The 22,689-nt window shown below is 43.0% G+C and overlaps 1 protein-coding gene across 2 annotated transcripts in view; it reads right to left on the reverse strand.

Moving 5' to 3' along the window:
* wdr11 (WD repeat domain 11) overlaps window positions 1-22,689 on the reverse strand; it is an 82,040-nt gene that overhangs the window by 14,762 nt on the left and 44,589 nt on the right. For both annotated transcript variants that reach the window (XM_080017133.1, XM_080017132.1), the window contains exons 11-19: window positions 22,102-22,186; window positions 16,803-16,909; window positions 13,251-13,326; window positions 11,535-11,643; window positions 10,486-10,607; window positions 7,559-7,706; window positions 2,598-2,704; window positions 2,384-2,498; window positions 385-556 (exon numbers count right to left, since the gene is read on the reverse strand). In XM_080017133.1, the coding sequence (XP_079873259.1) occupies window positions 385-556; window positions 2,384-2,498; window positions 2,598-2,704; window positions 7,559-7,706; window positions 10,486-10,607; window positions 11,535-11,643; window positions 13,251-13,326; window positions 16,803-16,909; window positions 22,102-22,186 (1,041 nt within the window). The remainder of the gene's footprint in view (window positions 1-384; window positions 557-2,383; window positions 2,499-2,597; window positions 2,705-7,558; window positions 7,707-10,485; window positions 10,608-11,534; window positions 11,644-13,250; window positions 13,327-16,802; window positions 16,910-22,101; window positions 22,187-22,689) is intronic.

Here is a 22,689-nt window from a genome sequence, read left to right on the forward strand (position 1 = left end):
GAGAAGCCGGGTTATGGACACATACGGCACAGGGCTGCGGGTGTCTTACAACTGCCAAAAACCAAGGCGCCGCCGTGTTGCAAGGCGCAGCTTTGGTTTTGGGAGCCCAGAGGAATGACGAGAAGATTCTAAGACACCAACCGTAGGTCCACCATGCATAAGGGAGTTCTATTTAAAATATTCTAAAGATCATGGCATACATTCCGTATCGTTCAAATGGGGAGACATACGGTACATTTACACGTCCCAGGTCTTCTGGATTGTCAAATTGAATAACAGATCTCTCTCTCTCTCTCTCTCTCCCTCTCCCTCTCTCTCTCTCTCTCTCTCTCTCTCTCACTCACTCACTCACTCACTCACTCACTCACTCACTCACTCACTCACCAGTGAGGTCCTGCTCATCCATGCGATAGCTGGCGGACTTCATGGCCATCTCCAGCACGCGGATGCAGCCGTCATCAGAGGCCAGCACCACCTTGTCCGACGTGCACCAGTCGATGTCCAGGACGCGGTAGTTGACGTTGCGGCCGACGCGCATGCTGCTCACCATCTGGACCTGCGAGGGAGGGGAGGGCGACACAGGAAACTCTCAGGGCACTCCTTAAAATCAGCACCCTCTCAAATCTGGGGTGTCAATTTCAGATCTTATAGTGGTGCTGCAATAATAATCAAATGGAAAAGATGGAACTTGGACAAGTATGGTAATTCGTGTCCCACTTCCTCAAAATGTGTTCCATTTCAGACCAGCTCACACTAATAGAAACCGAAAAGAATTGTGCGACTGAAATGAATAATTCTCTTCCCTCTCATCCTCTTCAGGTACCCCCGCTACCTCTTCAGGGAGATGGGGGAGAATTCAAACAGTGAGATGATGAGGTTCAGGCCCATCTAGAGGTAAGGATTGTTCCCGCAGGATGCTTTAAACTCATTTGCGCTCGACTGTCTGAGGGTGCAGAAGGGGCCCCGAGGACGGGGAGCGCTGCTCGCTCGCTCGCTTTCTCTCTCGGCTTTGTTTAAGGGGAAGGAATTGGAACCCAACTGTAAGCCGAGCGTTTCAGACATTTCTCCAGCACTAGACTTTCTCTAAATGGGTTTGGGTTAATAATAAGGGCAGGAAGTTGCAATCCCATATCAAGTAATTGGTTCAATAATACTTTCAAAAAGCCAAATTTAATAGGGGGGCATTTATATGAATTGGCTTTTCTTGTGCTGTAATTGGCTCTTGGACCGTTTCACTGCCAAATTATTTAAAGCCTTGTTAAGGTGTCCTGAAGCAGTAATTTCCAGACCATGGGATGTGCATTCCATTGTGTGATCCAATAGTCTATTGTCCAAGAAAAACTGTTATTTCTTCATTAGGGATAATTTTTCAGAGTCTGTCTCGTATCCTTCTCTCCCCTCTTGCTCTCTCTCTTTGAACCAGTTCTCGTTCTTCTGTCTTCTCTGCCTCGCTCTCTCTGTTTCTTTCTTTTTTTTTTTTTTTTTACACTATGAGAACCAGGACGATGGAAGCTGTACTGAATCTTCGGTCCCAGGAAATCCCAGCCCTTCATCTGTACCGAAAGGAACCCACATGGGAACCGTCTCAATCCCCACTCCTCCTCCATACAATACACTCGCCTTTGAAATGACGGGTAATCTTTGCTCTAACTAGGTTTTGGATTTGGCAACAATGAACAAAAAAGGAATGATTGTGTCTGTGTGCCATCTGTGCCTATCGGGCCGGTGATGGGCTGAAGAGATGCACACTCAGCGGGAAAAGCTTTCTTAAATAAAGAGTGGGGGCATTTTGTTTGAGGTAATGACCACTTTGGAAAACAATGTTCCAAAGAGGGGATGAGGGAGAGGTACCAGGCTCTTAGAGGTGCGAGGATCATCAATTCTGCTGAGGTCGAGTCTCGGCGAAGTCAGCGGAAAAGCTTTTAAGCCACGTGTCAATTTACGTTTTGCGGTGTGCTAAAATCAGCCTTAAAATACAAACAGCAGACGGAATGTAATGAGTAAAGACACTGTCTTGAGGAACGTGCAGGTAGAAATGTTCAATCACAACATTGTGAGGGTCTGTAAACATCCAGGGCATTTCCTCTTGCCCCATCCTTGTCATAGCGATGCCTATCAACGCCATCGATTGCGTGGTCGAAGGGTTCCCAAACCGGGGTCTGCGGCCAATTGCAGCAAGATTACTATTTTTTTATGTTTTTGTTTGTTTGTTTGTTTGTTTTTGTTTGTTTATATATATATATATATATATATATATATATATATATATATATATATAAATCTATCTATCTCGTCAACCTCACTTGTGACATATATATTTTTTCCTGAGCTCAACCCCCACCCCCCCACCACTAGTTTGGCAGGTTTGAACTGGCCTCTTTACCTCTTTGGTGTCCCAGACCTCTGCACCGTCAGTGTACATGACCAGGAGCTTCTGGTTGCCCTTCCCCGGGGCAAAGCGGATCTTCTTTACCCAGCCGCGGTGTGTGGGAATCCCCCTGGGTATAAACAAAGAAAGATGGCAAGTTCTTAAACACCTGCAAAGACCAAAAAAAAGAAAAGAAAAATTCTGGAATATGTAATAGGTGAACCCTTACCGCGACAGACGCGCCTTGAGGTCCCAGAAGTTGAGGTTTCCGTCCACGTCTCCAAGTACTAGGGTGTCCCCCTTCCAGGCGATGCAGGCGATGCTACCCATACTGCCCTGCAGCAGAGGAGGACACACAGCTTTTAAGAAGCAGAAAAAAACATTTAGCTCAAACTAATAAACAAATCACTGACCATGGCAGAATCACCAAGGACAGTGGCGTTCACAACCAGATTGACCGATAACAGGGTCTTTAAAGGTAAAATCAGTAATATTTTTTCATCAAATAGCAACAGGGGGTCTACAAACTTGGTTGATTGCAACCGTCCACTGTTACCCTTTAGGGCTGCTGAGATTTCATGCAGTTACTATACATTCAGTTACCAAACCACCCGTGTTGCAATACTCCTCCGCCACAAAGGCTAAGAAGCCTCGTGGTGGAGAAGCAGTCACAGCATACCATTGGATAACATCATTCATTTCATAGCAATACTTTATAATTATTATAATTTATACCCTATATAACATACAAATAACTTATTCTGTGCAGAGAATAGGGCTGTGATAACCATCAACCGCCCGCTCGTGTCCCTCGTGGCAGCTCATTAAACATAAGGAGGATTTCTTTTGTGTGTGTTATTATTATTAATTATTCCTCGGGCTGTACCCGACACAGGGGCGAATTCACATAGTGCCCGTGCGGCTTTTGCGGCAAATAAATGAAAAATGTCTAATTCACAAAGCACTTGCAAATGGTGAAATAACTGAGCTTCCACGCAAATAGTGTCTTGGTGTGCCAAAACTATTTGGGCGTATTTAAATTAGGTTTTGTTCATACATTTGCCGTAAAATTGGCCCCTTTCTTTGCAATGAGCCTCATTGCAAATCGCGTCCAACACCTTCGCCAATAGCCACATGCTGTTAGTGACGCTATTATTGTCTGCAGAGACCTGGTGACAACTGCACAAGACCAAAAAAAAAAAACAACGCAAAAAAAGGCTCCGCTGCGTGATCGTCTGCAGAGAGCTGGTGCAAGTGAGCCGCATTTATAAGGGGTGTCACACGCAAGCTTTCAAGTGATCTGTTAATTATATTTTGAGATTGTTATTAATATCATTATTACTGTCATGGCATCTGTAGGCAGCGAATCGCGCAAAGCGAACTCCAAAAGCAACTTGAATGATTTGTTGTACAAATAAGGTTCATGGTTCATTGACAAAAACAGGTTCTATAATTCCTATTAAACTCAAAAGATTTCGAAAAAAAAAAACAACAAAAGGTTATAGGGAATAGCGGTAAAAAGGTCAAAACTGGAACTGAACCACAGATGGCATCGAACCTCAGAACCATGGACAGCTCCCCAGGCCGCGGCCTTTCCCATGCAGTGGCCTGGAACTTTGTAGAGCAAAGTATTTTAAATTAACTGTCATCATTTCTCCATTGTTATATTAAGATTCAGCGAGAACTAGAATTTCTTCAGTAAAAAAAATAAAATAATAATAACATATATATAGATATATTCCTCACTTAACAACCGAGTTCCGTTCCTTGGACCCAGTCGTTAAGCTAATTGGTCGATAAGCGAGGACCCATGTTATTTCACAGTAAGGGGGCGTGGAGATTGCGAAAGCTAGTGTAGTGAATACTGACAGAATCATAGACTGAACCATAGAATCACATTTGTGTATTTTAATATATTTGACTGTTTGTGTTTTGTGTTTTCCGGGAATTTGTTTGTATTGGGCGATCATACTTTTAATTCCGTTTTATAATTTACTTTACTTTTAATTATTATTTTATTATTTTTTTAAAAGTCTGCATATGTAAATGTTCAGCGCCGGTGGAATTATGATTCATTCTGATGTCTAAGAATGTTGGTGCAGTTTCTCTGACACAGAGGGCTGACGGGGAAACAGGGAGAGCGTCCTGTCAGCTGGGGCACGCAGGCGCCAGACAATAGAGGGGAAGCAGATCTGTTTTGTTTTTTTATTGTGGAATTGTACTTTTGGGGGGGGGGGGGGGGGGTTTCCGCTGACATATGGAGTTAGAATATCATCCTGATTTTTTATTTATCTTTTTTTGCGACAGGGGTATGCAAATCTTTGAGCGGCAGAAATCTTATGCAGACTCAGACTCAGGCTCTTTAAATCCCCAGGTAAACCTCCGCTGACTGCTGAATTTTTTACCAACCACTGTTGGCAGGGAGCAAAAATAAAAGATAATAACATACAACTTGAATATTTGATATCCTGTAGTAGTTTTCAGAATTACAAATTTCTAACAGGGTTTCTTTTCAGTGACAAAAAAAAAAAGTATGTTTCTGAAAATGAAAAATTCAACAGTTGACGATGGATGGATGTGGATTTAAACATAGATGCATCTCGGACGAAAGTGTAATTCAAATGAATTGGACGAATATTCTGAGGAATATCCACTTCATTTCACAAAAAAAAAGACTCCAAACTCTTGCTGTTGAACTGAAATTAAACTAAAAGCTCAGGTGATGATAGACAGTTTACGGTTTCATAATTAAACACTGCAGCACATTGTCATTTAGCCTTCGCCTACAGTGAAATCAAACACTAAAGCAGCGGAGCAAACAACAAGGACATCGACTCCCGGCACAAACAAAGACAACAGAAAAGGAAGCGGAAAGAGTGCGGGATGTGAGGAGCGACCGACTGCTTGTTTCTTTTGTCAACGTTTTTTTGGTGTACTCAGCATAGTTCTCCCCCGCCTCTCTCACCCCCTCCCCGTCTGCCTCTCCCTCCCTCTCTCTCTCCCTCCCTCCCGGGTTGGCAGAGCAACAATGCGAGAGTCGAGTGATGGAAATGACGGAGTAAGTTGAAATGTGGCAGGCAGAAAGGGCCACATCATCAGTCAGATAAGCTGTCAAATGATGGGGGTAGAGTGAGATATTGAAAGAAGAACAGAAAGACGGTGAGAGAGAGTGAGACAAAAACATTTTTTATCTCGATCTCTCTCCCCGCCTTTCTGTTCGTTTGGGGTGTGTGTGTGTGTGTGTGTGTGTGAGTGTGTGTGTGTACACAGTACAAGCAAAGGAATTGAGAGAGAGAAAGAGACTGTAAAAGAGATTTCCGATATAGAAATGATGACTACACTGTATGCTAAAGAATAAGCGCCTGGGGCTTTGAAGTACGCTTCCAGGATTTTGTTTTCTAGCCATAGCCGTTTTTTTTTTTTTGCCCGCCTCTGTGCACCTACTTTCCATGTGACCCATATGGGATTCTGGCGTTTACACCAGATAGTAGTAAGAACTCCTCGGCACGCCGTTAGTGCGCGCTTCCAATTAAACCCGTGTTAATCTACAGCTGCGGCCCCGCTCGCCACGTCAGCTGCGCGGGGTCCATGCGGCGCCGCGCGGCATTTCTCTGCTTTTAAAGAGGTCAATTGCATTTTCAACTGCGCATTTTCAAGATTATATGACCTTTTTGAGTCTTATTTAATATAATTTATATGATTCTATTCACTAACTGCATTACGTTTGAGGAATCAGTTTGTTTCAGTTAGTTGCTAGGTAGGAATTAGGTTAGCTATTATGTTCGGTTTAGTAAATATTGTGCATAATCTCCGGGTGTGTTTCAAAGACATTTCACTGCGTATATGTATGAACCTATGTTAATGTATGTGACCAATAAACCTATTCAATCTCTCTTGAATCGACCCGTCGGGGACGCTTCATCACGCAGCCGGTGGAGCCAGTGGAAAACCACGCTGCGCCCATACGCTGCACCAACGCGTCGGGTGGACTTCTACCGTTAGGCCTATGAGCACAGCCCGTTCGCCATCTGTCATGGACGCAAGTAGATAGAAATTATAACTCAAGCTTTTGCTTTCCAAAGCGCCATTAGGTACTCAACGTAGACATTAAGTTTAAGGACAAAGAAGAGAGCGGAGAGCCCCGATTGAAGCCTGGGCATGTGCAGCAGTGATGGCTGCTACTGCACCTGGGTTCAGAGGGGTGTGTGGGTCAACATGGGTGGGGTCGTTTCGTTGGATCTTTTTGGTCAGGAACAGGGGGTCGGTTGCTTTCCAATCCCAGCGTTTAGACGGAAGTCGCATGAGCAGATGTCTAATTCGTATTTGACTTATTCCCACATATGAATGTGGCCCAAAAAGCATATGAAAATATCCAAACCCATGTGTGTTTTTTCCTGTTTAGACGTCCATAATACACTGTGTGACGTGCGGGCGAAGCGGTGGAATGGCTTCATTTGATTCATTACAGCAAGTCAATAGAGGGGGGGAGGTGGGACTAAAATCTCAAAACTAAAGTGCTCCCTTTACCTCCGCGAGACCTAGTAGCCTAGTGTAGGGGAGAATCTGTTTTTGCTTTATCGCTGGATGCCGTGGTGTTGCTAATGACTAACATATGTATATGTATGTGACAAATAACCTCTTGAATCTTGAATGTGTGGTTAATTGCATTCCAAATTAGACCCCGCCCCATCTCAGTTTGTAGAAAAATTGAGGAGAGGAATGAGCTACAACTAGGCTTCAAGGGCTGCACTGGCAGGGAATAGGACGGCACATAACCAGCGGATCACAATGACACTTGGAACGTACAAGACACCAAAACAAGGAAACAACACAAAATTTCAGGCACTTTGCGACACACTCATCTGGATATTTCTGCGACCTCTATGCGGACAATAAATTACTTTTGGGAAACGATTCTGATTGCTCTCACAGCTCCCTCGCAGATGATTACGACGACTTTGGACTTTTTTTTTTTTTTTTTTTTAGTTTGGTGACCACGAAGGCCAATTATTTTAAAGCAATCACAGGTGAGCCGCTGTCTTTAAATAGGATGGTCACGGAGAGAGGTAGCTTATGTTTGACTGTGTGTGTGTGTGTGTGTGGTTTGGGGGAATAAGAAAAACAGGCAGACGAAGAGGTAAACAAGAAAAAAAAAAAGAGGAAAAACGACAGCTGGACATGTGGACTCACGTCGGGGGGGATCCGAGCGCCGTCTTTGACCGTGTTGCCCTCCACGGTGATGTGGTAGACCTGTCCGTCCGTGTCGGTGAATACAAAGTGCTCCCGGGCAGAGATGGCCTGGCTGGTCTCGGATTTACTCTCCGCATCCTGCAGGAGGCTTAGGCGCGACACACACACACACACGCACGCACACACGCACACACACACACACACACACACACACACACACACACACACACAGACACACAGACACACACACACACACAATGACAATTTCTAAGTAAGGGTTCAAGGAGGTTCAGGAAAAAAAATTTTAAGCACTATTTTTTCCATTTTCAACGCGATTGTTATTGAAATTTAATATAATCTTAATCTCACTGTCTATTTTTTATATTATTGTCTTCTACTATTATTAAGTTACGCACCAAAAGTCTTAAAGGGGACCTATTATGCTAAACTCACTTTTTCAGTGCCTGTGCACATACATTTGGGTCTCTGATGGGCCGACCAACACACAAACTGTGAAATAAGACACGTTTTTTTTTAAGACAGTATTTAGTGAGCCGTGTGTTTCAGATAGGGTTGTCAAAAATATATCTATTTTTATACATAGATTCTGAATACTTGAAAAGGTTTCAACACATTTTCCACAGTGTCGATACCAGCTGCGCTCCCTCACTCTCTCTTCTCTCCGGCAGCGAGTGCCCACTGCCCCGCCCCGTCCTCTCACTCACGGCGCTGTCTTCTTCTCGTCACTCGTCTCGTTCCCTCCGGGTTGTTGTACACTGTTAGCTCATTAGAGATGGCAAGCGCAGAGCCTCCGCGACCGGTTTTGGTTGACAAGGAAGACAGCAGGAGGGCTGTTTGGAACTACTTTGCATTTGAGGCCAACGAAGAAGGAAAGGCCCAAGACACTAGCAAGCCCATAATGCAAGCCAGGCTACAGAGCAGTGCTGGCTAAAGGTGCCAACACAACCAACTCAGCAAAGCACCTGAAGGACAGACACGCCGACCTATATAAAGAATTTTGAGAAGTCACTGAAGCGTTGAAGAGGATGGCCCAGTCAACTGTTGCTGATGAGTGTGTTGTCCAGGGCTCCCTGACCAACAGCGTCCCGGAGACGATAGAAACTGTGTTTGGGACGAACAGATCTCCCCGGGATGCTTCCGGGACGAAAGGGGAATTCGGGGTTTTTATTATCATTATTATTATTTTCCTGCCACTTAAAAAATTACAAATTTGATCGACTACGCATCGATAGCGACAGTATTTTTTTTCTGATACAGGGGCTGACTACATCTGAGCGTCTCTTCTTTTGCTGTTAGAGTTACATCATGATGTGTTCAAGCTCCATTCAGTAAAAAAAGAGTATTGGGTGAAGGTACATTAAAACGTCATCATGGTGTGTTCAAATGTAATCTTGTAAAATTTAGTGTTTGGCGAGAAACTTGAATAAATACAGTTGTTTGAAGGAGAAATATGTTGATGTTTTCACGACAACATAAAATGGATATTAGAGAGGGAATTATTCTCTGATGAACTTACCAACACTAGTTCTAAGCAGCTTATAATACATAATTAAAACTACTGATGCCAAGACTTTTCTTTAATCGAAGCAAATATTTAAATAAAAATACAAAAATGTATCTCCTAATCATTTGAATTGTGTGTTTTTGTGTAAATAACCACTATAGGTGACAATAACAAAGTAAAAGGATCACATTTAGAACAACATTTTGATTGCGGGGCGGTTTACATTCCCTGGGAACGGTCCAAATTGTTTTTGGGGACGGTGGTGAAAATGTAATGGGGGACGGGGTCACTCTCACTCACCTCTGTACAGGTCTGCATATATAACAATACTAATTACTTCCATTGTATTTTTTTTTTCTCATTTGTTACTTGAAAATGCACAAGATTGCTCTGCTTTTCTTTTTTCTTGCACTTTAGCGCCTTTTGAACGTGTGACAATCTTTTGAACAACTGCACTACCTCAACAATATTGTTTTCATTATTGTTAATGTTTACTACAGTCTGCTGCTGTTCTCTGCTACTAGCCAAGAAAAGGAAAGTCGTACATCGTCATGTTATAGCCTTGTTATATTTGTCTTTTAATATAAATCGAAAATGTTATGCCCTCAACGTCGTCAATTGTCAACACTGCTCTAGACGCGGCGGTGGAAGTCAGAACAAACTTTTAAACGAGGCCTTGTAGATCTAATATCAGCAGAGATTCAACAATTGCACTGCTTATTTCTCGCCTCAAATTTCTTTGGAAAACTTTGGTGGACTGATAAGGTGAAACCAGTGGAAGTTTACCGACTAAATACAACAAAACCCAGAAGCCATGCTCAAACGCCATTGGCTCACAGAACTAGAGACTTCAGGAGGGGGGCTCCTCCCACTTAAACAGCCCGTTTTCAGACAGGGTGGATTGGACGTATGTTAAAATGGCTCGAATGCATAATCTGAGTGGTACTTTCAATATTATATATTTTTAAAAACATGTTTTGGGGACCTCAGAGACCATATATATTAACTTGGTGAAAAGGAGCATAATAGGTCCTCTTTAATAGCATGTCAAAATGTGTATATCCTGATCAGTTATCCTGTCCATCTCCATTTGGATTCATATCATCTTTAGGGAGACAACTTTGAGTGTATCTCTGTGTATTTCACATCAACACTCAACAAAAATGTCTTCGTAAAAAATGATATGATTTCAATGGGAATGTTTTCAACATGGCCATCCAGTCTCTCGCTCCCTCCAAGTCCTCTTCAGAAATTGCATTTCTTAATCAAACCGTCCAACCCAAGTGTGAGAATTAAGTCGTTTAGCTGCTTTTACTTCACTCTATGATGACATGAATGGGTTTGTCTTTTGGCCCAACATGAATATCGATTTGGGCGATACACTATTTGTGTGTGCTCGAACCTGATGACCGAGGACTCCACGCAGCTCTGCTCGGCGTCAGACACAGTCTGGCGGGCCATGGCCTCCCTGGCAGCCATCTGCTTCTTCTTCAGACTCTTCAGGTTGTGGGACGGAGACCACTCCTGTTTGTGTGCACGTAGACACGCATTCACATACATTGAGGACCCCGTTAGAGTTAAGAAATAATGCTGTTGAGAAGGGGGAGCTATGAAAACAAAACACACAACAAACAAATATCCCCACCAGCCTTATTAGCGCTGGGAGATGTTCACATAAATAAAAGGCACGAGCCAGCAGTGCTCTTTCCCTGCTGCACTCTGTCTTACTGCTGGGAGATTGGGGCTATGGGCCATTCGGCTGAAGGTTGCAATTAAAATGGAAATTAGGTGGCAGTAAGGGGGGAGACGGCATGTATTATTAAGGCTGCTGGGGGCTGTTACTCGGACTGTGAAGCAGACTTTATGGCCAACCTATAAAAGTTTGGCTGGCATAACTCTTGTTTTTATATGTTCTTCTGCGGCCTAATGAATCCCCCCCCGCCCCTTTCTTGGTCCGCTTGAGGAGGGGGGTGGGGCAGGGTGGGAGAGTCTTTCCAAAACTAATCTTTCAAATGGCCGATGCAATCGAGTGGGGTGAGGCTGACGTGGTTGTTGAAGGGCACAGCCGCAGTGACACGCAAGTTGTTGACTTTAAATCCATTAAAGTCAACAACTTGCGTGTCACTGCGGTGTTTGCTTTATATGTGTTGCGTGGCGGTAATGTGCTATAGGGAGGCACCGATACTGAATCAGAGTTCTAACCTTTAGCGATGAGCCAAATACATTTTTTTATCTTCTTCTGAGCAGTTTCAACTTTCTCAGTAAAGGACTGTGAAGCTTAGGGGTAATAATACCTGTAGGACAGAATGATTGGCATACGATGCAATTTCCCCATTACAGACATCTGAAATGCATCCCATGTGTCATGAAAGAATTGTTTGCTGATTGATCCTGTGAACTTTTGACATCCCCTCCGAAAACAAATTCACAATTTTAGCCTGCTATTTGTACCAGTGCGGTGACGGTGGGGAAGTTCTTGGCCATCTCTCGGAGCAAGGTTCCCGTCCTGATGTCCCAAAGCTCCAGGGGTTTGTCCCTGAAAACCACCACCAGGTACTGTCTGAGGACACACGCGCACGCGCACGCACACACACACACACACACACACACACACACACACACACACACACACACACACACACACACTTGTTGTCTACAGATTGGAGCATGATAATGAGATGGAACGCCGGCTGCTGAATCACTGAGAGCCACATGGAATTTGGGACAGCCCTAGACCCTCTGACAACTGGATGACGCGTTCTCCCCTGTGCCTGTTCTCTGGTACCGCCTCAGAGCTTTTTAACAGCCTCTAAAAGATTACCCCGGGTGACATTGGAATCTCTGTAAATTACCGTAAATTTGTGTGCACGCTTGTTCCGATTGTATGGAAAAGGAACTTCCGCCCACTATTTTTGGTCTTCAAGCCACTTGTGTGGCTTTTGGCCATCCGTGGTATTGGCTCGCTTTAATAAGTTAATTGGAACACGTATAAAACAAAGCAAATGACAATTTATAAAAAATAAAAAGAAAATAACAATAATATAACCACGCTCTCTGTTGAATATCCGGCTATGCACAGACGCAATCGACATCTTTTTGTGATAGAAAGTCTTCGTCAATGTTTCCGTAACAACAGCGCATTTCGGAATGTTCTCACTTTTCACTTGAAATTCATTAGTTCCATTTACTCATCAATCTACACCAAATACCCCACAATGACAAAGCAAAAACAGGTTTTTAGACTTTTTTGCAAATGTATTAAAAATAAAAAATATATAAATATACCATGAGCTCCAAACTGTTTGATTAGATGGGCTGAGCTGCCTGCGGGGCAGGACTACAGCCTTGTCGGGCACCTTGAGCAGTCTATAAACTCTTTAAATATGTATCTGTCAAAGGCAAAGTACAAATAGAGCAAGTGACAGTGGTTTTAGGCTAGGAAATGCTGGGTCTGCTCGCTTCCCTCAACATTGTCAAAAGTGTAAATAACAGCAATAGAAAAATAGGCCAAGGATGAGAACAAATTAAGACAAAGTTAGAAAAGATAAGATGAGACACAATTTTATCCTGATTGCCATACAGTGGCTTAAGAAAAAACACAGCTGGAACCAGGTGTGTAACAAAAACAAGTAAAACTAAAAACAAAATAATGATTTGGGCTTCTCAAGACAGGGAACAATGTTCAGGAATGGAGCTTTTAAATACAAGACTTGGCAAAATGATTCCTGGTGTAAAAAAAATATATTGAAACATTATGATCACCTAAATAAGGGGTGATTTCAACCTCTCACTCTCTTACCCTACACGACAAATCGACCTATATGGGAGTGCGTGGTTGAGGGCGCAAAAAAACTGCCCCCTATCCAACTACCTCCACCCTTCTCTCACACAAACACACTTTGCTGGTTGAGTGACAGTGTTGAGCCTCAGAAACCAAACCCAGAGGGCAGAGAATACTAAGAGGAAGCCGATGGCTGGAGAAGCTTGAAGTCTAAAAGACCTAAGGCAAACAAAGTGGAGGCTGTGCATGATTGTGAGCGTGTGTGTGTGTGTGTGTGTGTGTGTGTGTAGGTATGTGTGTGTGTGTGAGAGACTGAAAAAGGTGTGGAGGAGTAGAAGACAGTGTGATGGTTGTGTTAGGTGGGGGGTATGGGGCAAGCTACTCACTTGAGATGGGAAACTTTAATCATCTCGATGGCGGGCTCGTCATTGCCTCGTTCGCCTCGGAATGCAAAGCACCTGCCTGGAGAGGTTGAGAGACAGATAGAACGAGGGGGAGATGGAGAAAGCGAGAGGTGGAGAGAGGGAGAGGAAATAAAGTGAAGAGAGGGAGGAAGTGACAGATGTCAGTAATAACCTTGCGCCTGGGGTTAAGAGAAGTGACCATAACCTTCTCACTGCGCCACGCTCACTTTTCTGCCGTTGCCCATGAGCTGCGGCCAGAATTAAGCATGATCCAGAAGCAAAACAACCTTCACATGTCCTTCACAGCACCCAAGAGCACCGATAAGGGGGGCCGTGCAGGGGACACCTGGTGAAGACGCCCGTTTGTAAAAAATGCACACAAGACGAGTTGCATTCTGTGACAACCGCCGCTTGTGAAGAGACCGCTGTGACGTATTCCAGAAGGGTCGGGAGAGCGTGACCTATCACAAACTTCAGCGAGGGGCATATTGTGTACGAGCGTGTGTTCCGACGTCTGTTTCTTTTTTTGTGTATCAGCTATTCTCTTGGACATTAACGGAGCCTGATTGCCGAGCACCAATTATGCCCCCCTCTTCAGATGCCTCGACTCCCTAATCGCCTCGGGCTCGTGTCAGAGATGCACAGGGCTCTGGGAACGTCCGTATGCGGTGAGGCGTGGCCGCGGGAGGCAATGCAATAACGACCATGCAGCCCAACACATAAAGGCCTGCACGGCGACGAATGTTACTGTAGCAGGCACAGACACACCACACACACTTGCACAAACAAAAAAGCACCGGCAGCAAGAAATAGGAACTCCAAAAACACGGCGTGACCGTTTCATCCCCGAGCTAATTCCGCAGCGTGAGTTTCTTTGAGGCCCTTGCTCATTTCCTTGAACTGATTTGTGCATGGGGGGAGGGGGGGTAACATAGACAGTTACCTTTGACAACTCTGGATGCTTAAAAGCAATTTGTTAGGGGCGCCCCTGGCTGAACTGAGGAAATAAAAATAATAGCTCGGTTGCTGTCAACCATGAAAGAGTCAAAATCTTTCGTTGGCAGATATAAAAAGTACTACTAATCAGCGAGGTTGTGTAGAATACCACCTCCATCAGTAAGTCAATTAAAAGACAGCAGACTACAAAGCCTCCCTGAGCAGAGATAGAACGTACCAGACGTCTCAACTGTGACGCATTGAAAAGTTCACTTCAAATTCCCCATTCAAATTCAAAATTAGAGCTCATAGGCTCCCCCTCCCAGTCAAAGCGGTATCCCCTTCTCAATGCCCAAAACTGGCACAAGACAGTTCTAAATTCTGCCCGATATGTTTTCCCGCCTATTTTCCCCGCCTTGTCTTCGCTCCCTCTATGAAGCGACACTCCGTACCCCAGTGGGCCTACCTGCCCCCTCCTCTGTGCCACAGAGAATAGATAACGATAGATATATAGCCATCGACATCCATCCCCCAGTTAACTGCCAGAGGACAAGATCACTGGTGGTTCACATGGGGGGAGAGGGGGTGGTGTGGGAGGAACTTACTTTCTGGAGATAACTGCTGAGGGAAGCTATTTTTTCGAGACAGTTTCTACGGCGTCGACTTAGGAGGTGGAGGTGCAAACACTCCATGGACAAGTAGAAGTCCATTAGAGGATCAAACACAGATCTAGATTTCGGATGGATAATTTTAAATATTTTGGAGGAAATAGGAGAGTAAAAGTAGATAGTAGCAGCTGCCATTTTCAAAGTATGAAAGCTTGAAACTTGGTACAGTTTTAAACAGACAACTTCCTTTATATCGTGTTATTGTGATCTCTATATCGCGTATAGAGGGCACAAATAAAAAAGGCAACAAGGGAAATCTGTAATTGGCTTCTGACCACATTATTTACACCTATTAATGTGTTGTGTATGTGTTGATATTTTTTATGCACCAACAAACTAAATTCCAGTCTATCTTCTAGATGCACAAGGCTCTGGGGACATCCGTATGTGGTGAGGTGTGGCCGCGGGAGGCAATGCAATTACGACCATGCAGCCCAACACATTACTGTGTGGGAATAAATAGACGGCATCAAACGCGTGAGAGGTTGACGTCAGCAACACGTTACACCAACACATGTTGCAATCTCATTACATAACTCCTACCATAGTTGGAGGCAAATAAAGCCGTCCTGTCGTACTAAAATAGTCATTTGGCATGCAGAACTGTTGTCCATGTTATCACTAGTGATTTGAAACGGTTAGCTCAAGTTGAAGCTGCATGATTTTATGCATTGAGTAGCAGGTTTACAGGTGTAACTAATAAAGTGGCCATTGAGTGTATATACTGTATAGTGGTGTGAAAAAGTGTTTGGCCCCTTCCTGATTTCTTATTTTTTTGCACGTTTGTCACACTGAAATGTTTCAGATCATCAAACAAATTTAAATATTACACAAAGATAACACAAGTAAACACAAAATGCAGTTTTTAAATGGTGTTTATTATTGAGGGGAAAAAATCCAAACCTACATGGCCCTGTGTGAAAAAGTGATTGCCCCCTAAACCTAATAAGTGGTTGGGCCACCCTTAGCAGCAACAACTGCAATCCATCGCAATAACTGGCAATGAGTCTTTTACAGCGCTGTGGAGGAATTTTGGCCAACTCATCTCTGCAGAATTGTTGTAATTCAGCCACATTGGATGGTTTTCGAGCATGAACCGCGTTTTTAGGTCATGCCACAGCATCTCAATTGGATTCAGGTCAGGACTTTGACTAGGCCACTCCAAAGTCTTCTTTTGTTTTTCTTAAGCCATTCAGAGGTGGACTTGCTGGTGTGTTTTGGATCATTATCCTGCTGCAGAACCCAAGTGCGCTGCAGCTTGAGTTCACGAACAGATGGCTGGACATTCTCCTTCAGGATTTTTTGGTAAACAGCGGAATTCATGGTTCCATTTACCACAGCAAGTCTTCCAGGTCCTGAAGCAGCAAAACAGCCCCAGACCAATCACTTTTTCACACAGGGCCATGTAGGTTTGGATTTTTTCCCTCTCAATAATAAACACCTTAATTTAAAAACTGCCTTTTGTGTTTACTTGTGTTATCTTTGTCTAATATTTAAATTTGTTTGATGATCTGAAACATTTAAGTGTAACAAACGTGCAAAGAAATAATAAATCATTAAGGGGGCAAACACTTTTTCCACACCACTGTACATAGCATACATTTATTTGTTTCAAGCTAGATTTCAATAATGCTAGCTTTTCAGTTGCTTAGCAACAGGGGCGCCTGGCCATCGTGACGGACTAAAACTTGTTGCAATACGGTTTACGACTGTCTATAAGAAATGAATGACTGGCAGTTATTACCCTTAGGGAGGCTGCTAAGGAGGGGAAGAACAGGAGACACTGATCTTTGCTTATCTCCATTTCTTCACTCAGCAGCGCCAGTGAGCAACTATAATCACCTTCTGTACGTGTGTGTGTGTGTGTGTACCTTTGTGTGTGTGTGTGTGTGTGTGTGTGTGTGTATGCATGTGTGCAGTGCCCACTCACCAGTGGGCAGGTCCACATGCTGCAGTTCATTACGCACCATCCCCATGTTGTTGGGTGCAGAGGTGGCAAATGACAGGAAGCTGGTAAGACTCACCCATTCGATCCCCCTGTGGAACGAACACACACACAAATTTCTGCCTTCTATCTTCAAATTCCAATATTCCCCTAAAGCAAATGTGGAGATAAAAGTTAAACTATGAGCCTTATAACTTGCACGGTCTCCATTAAAAAAGTAGGTGCATGCCAAATGAAGCGGCCCGTTTGGGGGAGCAGGCTCAGATCAGGGAGCACACGCTGTGCCGTGGTGAGACGCTCACCAGACACATGATTAATTAGTCAATTTTCTTGCTAAATGTAAATGAGATGCTACGTATTCGGGCCTCCCTCGTCAAGGCTGTGCCAGGGCAGAGGCCACTGGGCTCATTTCCATACGCCAGCTCCGCCTGCATCGATGCAGCACATACACACGTTCCTTAGCTGAATACAGCATATTGAGGCACTTCAATCAGAGCACTATTACTACACACTTTCGATTTGCATATTTAACGGGTAATAGAGTTTATTTTTACAAGCCGTTATATAGGGCTGGAGGATATGGCCAAAAATGTCATCAAGATATGTTTTTTATATGGATCAATCACAATGTACATTTGACAATAATAATAACGTTCAATTTACAGTTTTAAGTGTGTTCTCATGGCTTTACATTAAACACAGAATAAATAAAATAAAATTGTAAATATGTAAACAAAAAAGAGATAAATAAAAATAAACACATAAATATATATACATGAAATATTATATACATTTAAATAGATCATATAATCATCATTGTTCGCATTCCCAAGCTGCGCTCTGCGATTATATGTGGAGATGTTTGGAGCAAACCGAGTGATGCTCCAAATGTTGTGGATTCTTTCTTCTCTCTCTCCTTTTTAGGGGATGGGGGCCACGTCGGGCTCGGGTTGGGAGGAGGGCGAGTTTGAGTTCAAGTTGGTGTTTGAGGAAGACCCGCCTTGTCAGCTCGGGGGGGTCCTCAACCCCCACTACGTGCTGCCCATGGGGGGACCACGGGACCCGTGATATTATTCGGTGCCAGAGAAGGGACTACAGCCTTCAGGAGCTGAACCAACGGTGACCGGGAAGACACGAACCAGTAAACAAGCGGGGCTCCAGTAAGCTCATGATGATGTGATGTTGGTTTGGGCACGGCAAATTCTTTCTTTTTATTATTCAGAGAGCGAGTTAGCTTCGCGCTTTTATGCAATTCCTCCAATTAGATCTAGAGTTAATACCTCACCCTCATCATAACAACCGCTTTACTGCCCTTATCTGTGTTTGTGTTTAAACTAATTTAATTCCCGTTTTTGTACCTCAACATTTTACCATATTATCAAATTCTTTCATTCCAAATAAACATTTATTGTTCGATCAAGAAGTAGTTTGGTATTTATCTGATATTCCTTGTGAGAATTTCTGACCGGAGGACCCCCGACCCTGAGGAAAACGGACCTCTATCGCTGCCCGACAGGCCATTTACCGACTAAATTTTCCATTTTGTTTTTACAAAATTGGTGGCACCCAACAAAACTATAAAGAGTAATAAGAGGTCCACATGACACTGGAAGAAAATATGCCCTTGTCATGTGTATTCTCAGCTATGAGAGAACTGTCAACTGTCTAAGAACAGACAACAGAGACTCACCCAGAACATTATGTGACCCACCACATGCTAACCCATCGCATTTCTCGGGAGCCTACTTTTGGCTAGACGTGAAAAACATGGGAAATTCCTATTTTTGTCCAAAATGAGATTATAGCAGATTTATATTTCTTAAGTTGTTTTTTTTTTTACTGCCAACATATTTTCAAAACGGAGTCTGATATCTAAATATTATACAAACATTTAAAAGTTGAGGCTACTTAGATCCACCAGCATTTCACAGGGAAAAAAGTCACTCACCAACTCGGTGAACTTGCAAAACAGCGCAAATGGCGCTCTTACGGTTCCCTTTGGTGCAAACATGAAGATCAAGATCATCCTTCCATATTCCAAGTGATGTGCAGTCAGAAAGTGAAACCATTTTGTGAAATAAGGTTATAAATTAACCCGCAAAACACCGGGTCTGAAACTGTTGCGCTGACGCCGCCTACGGCACCTCAGAGGACAAGAAGAACTAGAGCTTACGTCACTTCTCTAAGCAATGTTTTAACGCAAAAGCAACAAATAAACACCAGAAACAAGAAAATGTGAAAATGTAGCCTCCGTCTTGTTGTGAATTATCAGAAGAGGGTGGCAGACGCTCAATTATTACTGATCTGGCAGCCGGAGGCAGCGAACAGCGGAGTGCTCCCAGAAAACAACAACTCCCGAACGCAAATAGCTGGGAGGATCCGCCATTTGCATTCTGGGAATTGTTGTCCCCTGGTGATAGGTTTTCACGCGTGCAATCTGAAAAGTGCTTATTTCTTAAAACTATCATTGTTATAAAACAATAAAGGCAGGAAAAGGGAAGGTTTAGGAGTTACAGAAGAATAAAGGGCCCATGCTACTCTAGTGAGTCCAATTTTTAAACACTTAAACTTAAAATTAAAGGATTAACCTGAATTATGCATTTTCCAATATTTAAAAAATATATAATGAATGAAATATTTTTTTTAAAAACTTGCTTTCAAAACCTTAATCTTTGAATAAGTCATAGCTTCGAAAATATTTTCTTGATTCCCACAAGTGATACCTTGTTTTAAAGCTCTGATTCTACACTTTCATACTGTGTAAAAAAAACAGAAATACGGTACGGTACGGTTGTCTTTCTTGCCAAGAATGCCTAAACAAGCTGTAAACGCGATTTGCAATCGTGTCAGGACTTTGTTGATGTAAGCATTACCATTTTGTGGCTGTGTAAGGTTTCCCAAGTCCCTTGGCTTTATTGAATCAATAGAAAAGTGCTAGAAAATTAAAATAACTTCTATTGGTCTCCAAATTGTAGTTACATTTTCTGAAACTTCTCAGATGCAGAAATAAAAGCCTTTTCATTTTCACGGTGCTGGCACTGCATTGTGTTTTTTTAAAAGCTGCATTAAGCAAAATTTATGTAAATAACGATTGATGAGAGACTCCACTAACTCCACTTTTTCGGTATGAGATGTTAGACTCAAGAGTGTTGCAATTGATTTATCAGTAGAAATGTATTAAAATAAAGTAGAATAAGGTAAAACAGAGCAGTCGATTTGTACAATAACTGTAATTTCCATTAATTTATCAAGCTGCAGACTATTTAGCCATAATGTTTTGAAAAATGCATTCAGGTTATGAGTCAAGATATAATTTCATTCTCCATACTTAATTTTCTTAATGCCTTCACTGTTTCTGCGCTGGGCACCCATCGGCTATTCGAGTCTAGCCATTATGGAAGTGTTCTTGTGGTGGGGATCAGACTACACTGGTGTGCCACTAATTGACCCACTTTGTTATCTGTTTTTGTCTTGTTACATAGGACACATTACACAGTCGTACACTCCGTGCGACTCCGATATCCTGCTGTCTCATGCAAACAAACAAGAACCGTGGCTTATTTTTTCCACATGAATTTGCCAAAAAGTATTAGAAGTCCAAAATAGTTCCACTCACTCTCTCATTGGCTATTGCTCATCTCTGAAGTTGATGTCACATATCTCAAACTACTATCTTAAGGTCTGTAATCAAACAAGCCTGAAAATATCGGGACGTCTAGGATAGCTCAAAAAATGGCACATGTTGCATTGCTGACCTGCTCATACTTAACAAGCGTCTGTGACAGGCTCCGACAATAGGATTTGATGTTAATCTCAAAAAGTCATCTACAACAGCCAAATCAGGGCCAAAGTCATATAGTCTGAGCCTGGCTTTATGAACCATGAAATAAACATTTGTGGATTCAAAAAACGAGTTGAAATGAAAACGTGAATCGTTATGCTGTACTTAGAATCATTTGTATGTAAAAAAATTACTCAAAAACATAATTTGCCCGAATCCAAAAATTGGAGAGTTCAAAGACACACACACTTGATACAAAAACAAGGCGCAGAGAGGTGTTGCTTCAGTGCTTTTTGTTCGGTGTCATATTGTGTGAGTGTCAATGTGAGGCACCGCACGTGAATGACAGCTGACAAGGACATTGAGGCTGCAAAGAGACTTCACAATGCCAGGCTGATACCAGGGATCTACACAGACAACTGCTCCAGCGTGAGAGTCACTTGCTCTCTCACTTAGAGGCGTGCGTCGCAAAACTGCAACAGATTGAGTCAACTTGCACAGACATTCTGCATCTCATTAAAGTTTCCTGGAGTTTGTGTTTTGCTGAGAGCAACTTCGCTCATTAGGGGGAGGCAAAGCTGCGCTTGGACGCTTGGTGTGCGTGCACTCCCAATCAATCTCTTTACACCCTAATTCATTCAATCTTGTGCTTAATTAATCCTGGTGAAATTGTTTCACTGCTCGTTAATTAATGCAGCCAAGGGATACATGACCCTTGGCTTGTTGAGGTGCTCTGTGGATAGCCCGTCTAACTTAAACCGCCCTCTGGGTGGTCTTCCACCGGGACTATAATTAACATACACAAGAACAGAGGTAGAATGAGGGTCGTTTGGGATACAATTAGACAGGAATCGATTCACTAAGGGGGAGAGGGTCACTCCAAGCACGACAGCTTTAGCTCAAAAGAAGAAATAATTGTATCATTGTTAAAAAATAGAACTTGACATATTATGTAGAATAGATAAATTAGATTGATAAATATATGATAGCATAGGACTACAGTAACAAAGAGCATAAATGGTAAAAGTCAAAGTTTTTTTGAAGATTTTTTATTTTTTTTCCCCCATCGACAGACGTTTAAAATACTTAAACTTAAACAATATCCATTGAAATTAACTGTATAGCTCATTGCCTTGTTAGGAATACGACAATACTCAGCCCCCTCCGCCACAAGGTCCTCTCAGAAAGACACACTGGTGAATAGGTGATAAAAAAATAAAAAAATAATAAAGAAAAAAGCACTGCTCTTCTCTGTTCTCATAGCAACCTCGGCTGGTGATGGACGTTGATGAACCATCAACCCCATTATAGCTGTAGAATTCAACCAGCAGCACCACAATATGAGTATTATCATTAACTGATTGATAGACATTAGGCGTGTCTGTCTGTCTGTCTGTGTGTGTGTGTGTGTCTGTGTGTGTGTGTGTGTGTGTGTGTGTGTGTGTGTGTGTGTGTGTGTGTGTGTGTGTGTGTGTGTACGCCAGCAGGAGGACTGCCTCGTACCTGACTTCACAGGAGTGGACGCTCAGCTCTTTGTGGAGGAGCCCACTGGTCAGGTTGTAGACCAGCACAGAGCCGTTACTTGTGCCTGAGGACAGAGAGAGAGAGAGAGAGAGGAAGAAAACGGTGAGCCAGAATAACAAAAAGATAGGGTGTATGAGACATACGTAAATCATGAAGAATAACAAGGTCGTCAGCCATGCAGCTATCGTCTTAGAAGCTGCCAGCCAGCCAGATGGGAATCTCACCGTGTTAATGTGACACCCTTGTGCATTCCCTCCCACTAAGTGTAAGGACAGGAGGGAGGGGGGAAGAGGCATCACGCCAAAGCCTTTCCCTGGCTCATGGCTAGCAGCATGTCAATGATGCTCTGTCACTGATGAGATGGCGTGACTGGAGTCACAACAATTTTGACAAAAGTGATTGTTTATTTATTTATTTTCTCAAAAAGGGGGGGGGGGGAAGCAAAGAGGCGCCCGGTGGAGGTGAAAGGATTTTAATATTAAAGCGCAAAAATCTTGAAAACAACATTTTTCCAGAGAAAGCTGCCAATAGTTAGTTTATATGTTTTCAAGAAGTTTGAGGCCAATG

Source organism: Zeus faber (genome assembly GCF_960531495.2).
Source record: "Zeus faber genome assembly, chromosome: 16".
In the NCBI taxonomy this organism is placed as follows: Eukaryota; Metazoa; Chordata; class Actinopteri; order Zeiformes; family Zeidae; genus Zeus; species Zeus faber.